The 8,984-nt window shown below is 36.4% G+C and overlaps 1 protein-coding gene across 2 annotated transcripts in view; it reads left to right on the forward strand.

Annotated features, from left to right (window-relative positions):
• The window catches only part of LOC115240499, a 9,701-nt gene extending 1,119 nt beyond the window's left edge, over positions 1-8,582 (forward strand). The window contains exons 2-8 of one of the 2 annotated variants that reach the window (XM_029815691.1): positions 2,833-3,211; positions 3,349-3,607; positions 3,770-4,122; positions 4,245-4,458; positions 4,576-4,883; positions 5,004-5,211; positions 5,500-8,582. In XM_029815691.1, the coding sequence (XP_029671551.1) occupies positions 2,833-3,211; positions 3,349-3,607; positions 3,770-4,122; positions 4,245-4,458; positions 4,576-4,883; positions 5,004-5,211; positions 5,500-7,307 (3,529 nt within the window). In that variant the 3' untranslated portion in view covers positions 7,308-8,582. The remainder of the gene's footprint in view (positions 1-2,832; positions 3,212-3,348; positions 3,608-3,769; positions 4,123-4,244; positions 4,459-4,575; positions 4,884-5,003; positions 5,212-5,499) is intronic. The other variant, XM_029815698.1, reaches the window with a different exon arrangement.
• The last annotated feature ends 402 nt before the right edge of the window (positions 8,583-8,984 follow it).

The raw sequence follows: 8,984 nt of genomic DNA on the forward strand, positions 1-8,984 counted from the left end.
TTTTTTAATTTTTTAATTTTTATTTATAGAAAATTACTGGGACGAGATTAAGAGAGAAACCGGTAGAATTTCTCGACGAGTTCGGATCGCGAGCGCGCGAAAAATTATTTATGAAGAGAGAGATGGTAATATAAACTTGAAACTTAATTCATATCGCGAACGTATATAGTCTTCGACTGTAGAAGTGTAATTTGTATTAATGTATGATTAGATCCCTCTCTGTTTGAATTTTCGATTCGCGGATGCACGCGAATCGAGACAATACGAATGCCGCGGTAATATTATCGATCCATTTCCGGTCGAGATAGGAACCTCTAGTTTTTCTTCCCTCCTTTACGACAGAGACCGATTACATTTATGCACACGCTAATGGATATAAGCAGGACGGAAAAGTACACACATCCTTCAATTCTTTCTCTTGTGACATATATCATGTACCAGGTGTCTCGAATCCACCGCGCTTTACTTTTTCGATTAATTTTCTGATTAAAATAAATTATTTCTTAGAAGGAATAAATGAAAGGCATCGGTACAATTTTGGATGTTAAAACCGATCGACGATAAAGGGTTTGGTAAATTATAAAGAAAAATATCGAAAAAAAAATTAAGGATGGATGAATTAATGCTTCGTTTAAATAAAGTTCAGAGCATTGTCGTGATTAAAATCTTATCCTTATTCTGAGAGAATGAATTTTATTTCAAGGGAACTCTTTTACTTTGAATTTTAATTATCTAACATATCGGTAAATTAAATTAATTGAAGAAAAGAGAAATAAAAAAACATCACACTTATATAAAATTACAAGAATTATATTTCCACATTCTACGAAAAAGAACAGCTTTACGTAGAAGTCAAAAAATGAAGCGTGGTAGATCTGAGTCACTCTGTATACACGCTCTCTCCCCACGCCGGAACAATCAGACGCTCGCGAGACCTTTAGTTTTTTCCCCTTTGATACACGAGACACGCGTGTCACGCACATACGAACGCAACGCATACACGATTGACAGAGAAAGAGAGAGAAACCCTTTTGAAATGAACGAGAGTCGACACGCGAAGAGCTTTTGGACGTAATGTTCCCGTTTGGCGTCATCGGCTTTAACGTCACCCTTAAATCGACAATGCTGCAACGACGACGATGCTGGAGAATGTGATGGTTTCTTCGATGCATATAATACTATGATTATGACGATTCGTCGTAATGACGAAAGCTAATGATGATGATCATGATCTGATGATGATGATAATTATAATGTTAATGATGACCCGATAAGATGGTAAGGCAATCTTTTATTTCCATTCCGAGGTCCCGCCATTTTTGCGCGGCGACATATCTCAGAAATTGAGATTCGGTATAATTAATCGATAATCAATAAATGATTTCGCATTATGTGGGTTTAAGGAGGGATCGAAATTATACTAGCAAATATTTCGATCGAAGTAGGTTTTTTTTTCTATCATAGAGAATCACTTTTCTTTTTTCAGAGCTTGAATCTCTTGAAATTTTCGATATATCACTATATCGTGATTACGGGATATTAGGCCTTATTTCCTCGATCGAATCGATTAAGCATGTTAATTAAATCTTATCGATCGAAATTTAAATTTGTTCGATATCGATAACAATATTATATATGTTATTCTGTTTTTGTTTTTTTCTTCTCTTTTTCGTCTGTTTTTACGATCAGGTTTTATTTACATAAAACTGTAATTTACATATACATATATATGGCGTTCTTACATATATACGTATAGTTACATATTTTCCCGCCGGAGATTGCCATCGAGCGGTTTCTATCGGGTGTGCAAGTTTATTGCACGCTGTGGTCTCTTTTTTTTTTTCTCCCCCCATAGACCGACGTTTTCGACACGATCAGTAGCTTCGGATGCCGCCGCGTTATAGTCCGCTCGAGTCGAGTTTCTCCTCTCTCGAGAATTCTCCACCATATGACATATATAGTCCCTCGACTGCGTGCTCTATCAATTCGTCCTTGGCGACAATGACGAGTCCGTCCTCATGATCTCCCCTCCGCCATTATTTTTAGCTCATTAATAAAACACAACAGACGCGATATTTCGACAAGCTATTATGAATTATGACGAGGTGATAACGTAGCGTGTTTTAAGGATTTCTTTTTTATTTAGAGCTTCATAATAGGATTATCCTCATTGGAAAATTCAATTCGATAAGGAAAAATCATAGCTATCGTGCCTCAATTTTTTAATGACCAAGAAATATACTTTTTCTAATGTATTTAATATCGATATGTATTCCTAGAAATTTAAACATCATCAGATCTTGTTGATCTTCATCTCGTAGCGATATTGAAGAATACAATAAAGCAATGAAAAAATTGCATCTTTTACATGGGAAACTATATATATTTGTTTAATAATGTATTATGCACGAAGAAAGTCGCAATTATATTGTGTATATATTACACAGAATCTTCTATATCCATATTTCAATATAATAACACAGTTTACAATATTATATAAACTTATTCTTTTAGATATTAACAAAAGATAATAATTTGATATGTCAGAACAAAAAGTATAGAAATTTTTAAATGTAAATATGTGAAAGTAGTATTGTCTTCGTTGCAGTCATTGAATCCAATTTAAATAACATCTTGTTATTTAAATCCATAATTATATGATTATATTAGACATCAGAGTTTGTGATTTGTAAAATATAAATATTTCATATATGATTTATAAAAATTATTTAATTATTATTAATACCATAAAAAGCAATATATAAAGTGTAATTTATAAATTTTTGCAATGCTTTCATGAATTTAAAAATAATTTTTTTTAAATATGTACAGCAGTAATGATAACGATTTGGAAGATGGAGAAATTCCATCAGACGAAGACGACGAGGCTATCGTCCCTGCAGCAAATGTTGCATCAGAGGCTGCTAAACCAACACCTAAGTCAGATTCTTCAACAAATAAAAATTTTGATGCAAAGTTTAACAAAAATAAAAAGCAGCAGCCTACACAGGCAGCTGGCAAACATTTTTTGAAATACAAGAATCCAACCGAAGATTGGGCTGGAGATGTTGAAAAAGCCATCAAGGCTGCAATGGAAGAGGATGGAGGAGGGAAAAATCAGGAATCCAAAGCGAAGAACAAGAACAACAGGAACAAAGTTCGGAAAAGAGTTCGTGATGAGAAAGAGGAGGATCGTAGTAAAGAACAAAAGGTATGTATAACACACGAGATAACGAATTTTATTTATAATGCACTAAAATTTTTTTTCTGGTTTAATAAGACTGCTTTTAAAGCTATAGGCTCAATGTTGTCCTTGTTTTATTACTAATGACTTATGAAACTTTGCAGAAGCGAAAATTGAGTGATGAAGAGAACGCCAATGAGGATGAAGATGAAATGCTTTTTGTACGAGGAGCCTCACCTATTAGGAAGGATTCTCAAGAAAATAATAATTCTCCCAGACGTACAAACGAGCATGAAAATTTTGACAACAATTCGGATTATGAGGAAAGACCTAATATAAATCGACATAGAGAAAATGATAGTAAACGCAGCACTGGACGTGGAGGAGGAGGAAGCGGAGGGGGAGGAGGAGGAGGAGGAGGAGGTACACACAGAATTTTAATTTCTACTTTTCTAAATTATGTTTATATAACTAAGATACGCTATATGTATGATCCTTCTTATTTTTATTATATGCAATTAAAGTTATTTAATTTATAATTATGTGAGTTGTATTATATTCGATTGTGTTTTTAACGTACGATAGGGCGTCGCGGTGGTAAAAATGAACGTGGTGGTAAAAACAAGACTCGGGGCCAAATCCGAAACGATCGAAATGGTCGTCGGCAGCAGAATAATGATCATGGACAGGAAGCAGACACAATCTGTGTATATTATATGCAAGGAAAGTGTCATAGGGGAGACGATTGTCCGTATTCGCACAACGCTTTACCACCCAGAAAAATGGAATTGTGCAAGTTTTACCTTATGGATTGTTGTGCTAAACGTGACAAATGTCTGTATATGCATCACGATTTCCCTTGCAAGTTCTTCCATACTGGTCTGAAGTGTAATCAGGGCGACAATTGTAAATTCTCGCATCAGCCTTTGAATGAACAGGTATATTTTATGTAATTTTATATTAAATTATAAATAAAAATCGAATAATGCCAATAAGAATAAAACAAATAGTACCTAAATTTATTACTAACAATATTTTATTTAAATTTGTTGTGTTTCAGGTAAAAGGTATTCTTCTGAAACACTTAGAAACTGCACCAAAGGAAATTCTTGGTGATTTTCCAAGATTGAGTAGAGAGGGTGCAATGTTAATGATAAATAATACAGCGCGTTCTCTAGCGCAAGGTCAAGATACAACAAATCAAAAGATTCCCAGTCTTTTCGAATTGAATCTATCAGCACCTACAGAAAAAACTGATGAAAAAGAAGATAAAGGTAACTATATATAAGGAAAAATTAATATATTTATTTGTTGTTAAAAATTGTTTAATTTTGTTTTATTGCTTTTTTTGTCGATTTTTATATTAAATTTAAAATTGTTTGACTGAATAGAAGAACAAACAAATCCACAAAAACAAGCCAACCTGAGGGAGAGAAAGCCTTCTGGAAAGAAGACGCGATGGGGATCGGATGAGGATAGAGTTCCCTACGAGCATATTATGCTACTACAATCAGCAAATGAACTTGGTCTTCAACTTCCAAATGCTGCATTAGGTTTAGCTACACAGCAACAAGCACAAAAGCAACCTATTGCACCATCAAACTTCTATAGCGAAAGAAATGCAGAATCAAATAAAACTGTACAAAAGACAAAAGAAGATTTTACAAAGGATGTAGGAGAAGATGATATACTAAACGAGGTATAATATTATATGAATTTATATTATAACAAATATCATATAATAAATTTTATTTGAAAATTTGAATTGAAAGTAGAAGATTTTAGTATATTATGATTTATTCTATTTATAAATTTGCAGTCGAAAAAGAGAAAAGACGTTGACTTGAGGCAACTATTGAACGCAAAGAAACCACCGCCTGTTTATAGTATAGCCGATAAAGTGGCGAGTCTTACGAAAAATAAACTTGATGACGAAAGCGATCAAGACGAAGAAGCGGAACTCGTTATCGAAGTACCGGCTGAAGATGAGGATAAGGAAAAAGAAAAATATTTCGATAGCGAGCAAAGTAAGAATAACTACTTATATTATACATGGTTTTTCCTTTCTTCAGTTATATATATTCGATAAAAGATTTAATAATGTTTAATCAAAAAAATAATTTTATACTTATTCTATATTACAATTTTGTTTTTTGTTTAGTAATATCTCTTATTTTTTATATCACACTTCTTTATTTCCATTTATATAATTTATTTAAAAAGTATGTATATAACATATAGATGATCAAAAAACTTAATTAAACATGATATAAAATAATGGTAGAATAATTATTACATATTTGTTTAAAAAACAGGCGATCAAGTCCACGACATTTTCTTTTCCTCTACGGACGAACATGAAGCGGTGCCGCCTTGCCATTTGCCGAAGAAGGCGCAAGAATTATTCATGCGAATACAGCAGCAGCAACGCGCGGCGCAAGACAGTTTTAAGAACATGGATAACGATTCCAACGCACGTACCGATCAAATCATCGAGGATTGGTATTCGGATGACGAGGACGATGATGACGACGATGACGATGAAGGTGGCAATCTTACTATAGTGGACAGTTCGAAGGATGAGATCGAGCCCATCGAGAAAAACCAGAACATCGTTGTCAAGGAAGAGTTTCCGCCCACGCCACCTGCGTCTAACGTGCCTCAACCGGCCGCTATTGTGGACAAATTGGGCGATTTGAGCAAGATCGACATCAGTGCCGAAGTGTCTAAACTATTATCCACTATAAAAGCTCAAAGTTCAACGAGCAACAAAACACAACAAGCGGCTAATTCAAACCAAGACACATCCAAAACTAAATTGGCTCAAGATCCCAAATCAGACAGCGAAATGTCGTCGAGTCCGAGACTATCACCGGGACCGAGTTCGATTACTGCACCCGTATCTAGGGATCCGCGCATGTCCCGAGATCCTAGGCAGCGTCGAGAAGTAGAACAGAAACCAAGCAGCCCGAGCATATCCGACGCTAAGAGAGAATCGCAGAAGCCTCTCAGGTTGGAAACGAGCATCTATAGTTCCGGTATCACTGCGATGGACGCGAATATGGACACCGATCTCCGGACGAGGGCAGATCAGGATCTCAGACGGCAGGACATGGATTTTCGGCAGCGTTTTCAGACCACCGAGTTCGGCGACACGGATCTTCGCGTGAAATCTGACGTAGATCTGCGACAGATACTGAGTCTGCCATTCAAACCGGCGCCCGCGCACGACCCATGTACCGAGATTGACGCGAGTATCGCGTCGCATCCGCCAATGCCGTACAAAGTTTACGTGGTGGATATACCCAGACCGGACTATACCAAACTAACAAAAGAGGACGCGCAGGTCAAGTATGATCCGCGTCTTCGTAAGATCTTCCGCATTGTTCAACCCGAGCTGGCCGACTCACCAATGTCGCCGCCGCCGCCGCAGGTTAAGCAAGAGATACCAAAATCTCCACCGCAATGCACCGTTCGTACGGATCCGCGACGGAAAACGCTCGAGGCAGCCGCTTCCAATCAGCAGTCATCCTCGCAAAACGTGATCAACGCTTCCAAGGGAAGACAGCCGCAACCGATGGAAGCGATGGGACCCAATATGGGCCTCGCTCCGGTCGGTATGCAAGTGGGACCGCCACCCGGTGGCATGCCAGGTCCACCGCAGGGCATGATGGGCCCAATGGGTCCAAATTATCCGATGGGTATGGGCCCAATGAGGCCTATGATGAACCCCGGACCCATGCCGCCGCCCATGGGCATGCCACATGGCGCCGGTGGAATGGGTATGAACGGGCCCGTTCCAATGCAGTCTCAGAATCAGATGAATTTCGACCCACGTTTCAACGTGCAACGTAACAACGGAGCTGGACTGTTGGGTCCTGCGCCCTCTCCTTCCTACGAAGGCGGCCCTCCTTATCCCTGTGCTAGCAGCTACAATAATTTTGGAGGACCCGGTGGCGGTGGAACTGGCGAGCCCGGCATGATGGGATTTAATCCAAACGGATCGAACGGGCCTAGTTTTGGTCCGATGGGCGATGATTGGGGCCCGGGCAGCAATAGGCAGCGTGGCGGTCGTATCCGTCGGAGGAATCGCAACAGGACCAATATAGTGACTAATAATTGAAAGAAACAGCGGGGGAAATAAATAAGTATATATAGACTGAGCATCTGATAATAATTCTCATGAGCGATCAAACTGCAAATATGTGTATATATACATATATATATACGTTCATGTAATGTGCTCGACTGTGTATTTTAATCTTTCCAGTTTATTTTAACGGTATCAACACGAAGTTTACAGATTTATTTTATCGCGCTATAGATTTATTCTTAAATTATAAATATTTATGTAAATATATATAAATTCTCATCATCGTTGCTATTTACTTTTCGTTTATATAGGATTAAATCTATAACTACTTAAGAACTTACTCAAGAAAGTTATGATTCTAATAATTACTGTATTAATAATGATTATGATCGACAGATTGCAAACTCTAGTGACGAAGAAAACAATAGCTCGCATCGTACGTAATTCTTTAATAAATGCAGCGGGAGAAACTGCATGTAATGCTCATTTACGCACGATTTTCTACTTATATGGAAAATCTGTGCGTTCTAAACGTGCAAAACATACAGTGAACACATCCATCATTCTAATTGTAATTTGCCGCATAAAATTCTCAATACGTCGCTAGTGAAATATATAATCCGTCAAATAAAGGATATTTATAGATATATTTCGATGTGTATCCACTAGTTTATAAATAGGTTCTACGAAAAAAGACACCTAGCACATAAGTCATGCCGAAATAATTAATTCGAGAGTAAACGAGCGGAGCAAACGCGATAATAGAGACATTAATCAAGTTGATAATTTCTTTGTCTTCCATGCAAATGGCACGCTGAGTGCTTGCGATTTTTGCGTACACGTTGTCTTTGTACGATTCGCGAAGCAAGCGGTTCGTACATTGACATGACACGATCTTTACCCATATCGCGGAAACATACCGTGGAGTTGTAGAGAATCTAATGTGAAATGCAATATTTTGTAAAGAAGTCAATATATAGTGCGCGAAAGAAATTTTGCGGCATATATGATATGAGATACTTTTTTATATTAAAAAAAAAAAAAATATGCGCAAGCATGTAAATTCCGGTCTTGTATCGATTTTTGCTCGAAATAATATATATAGCTCATTCTTGTGCATCTCATAATGTAAACTATTATTTAGCGCCTCCATTAAATTCTTCTATAGATTTGCGTGCGGCTTCAAATAATAATAACGATAAATTCTGAATAACTCTGTGAGAAAGCAGAACAATTTCTTTAGGATTGTACGTATATATTTTCTTTAGGATAAATTTAGAAATAAATATAAAATATTTGAATCTTTTATTTAGATGTTATTAAATGTTAATCTATGATGCGATTATATTTTCATCTATCGCTACATTATGATACAGAGCAAAATTACATTTGTAAAGAATAAAGTTTACTATTATATAGTAAGATTTTTGTACAGATGATAATTGTTATTTTAAATGCAAATTCTTGCTACTTTATCTCAATGATGTAAATACTACTATATTAATTCTGTGCATTTTTTGAAATACAATTATATGATAACATGTATATATGTATATATATATATATATATATATATATATTGCAATAGCTAAACAACTGCGATACAATCTAATATTCCGTAATGCATAATTCAAATATACGATTAACGTGTAGTATCGTGTGGGAATAAAATCTTAATTAACAGTAGTACTGGTCGACCACAAAACC

The sequence above is a fragment of the Formica exsecta genome, unplaced genomic scaffold (genome assembly GCF_003651465.1).
Source record: "Formica exsecta isolate Colony F162 unplaced genomic scaffold, ASM365146v1 scaffold117, whole genome shotgun sequence".
NCBI classification, from domain to species: Eukaryota; Metazoa; Arthropoda; class Insecta; order Hymenoptera; family Formicidae; genus Formica; species Formica exsecta.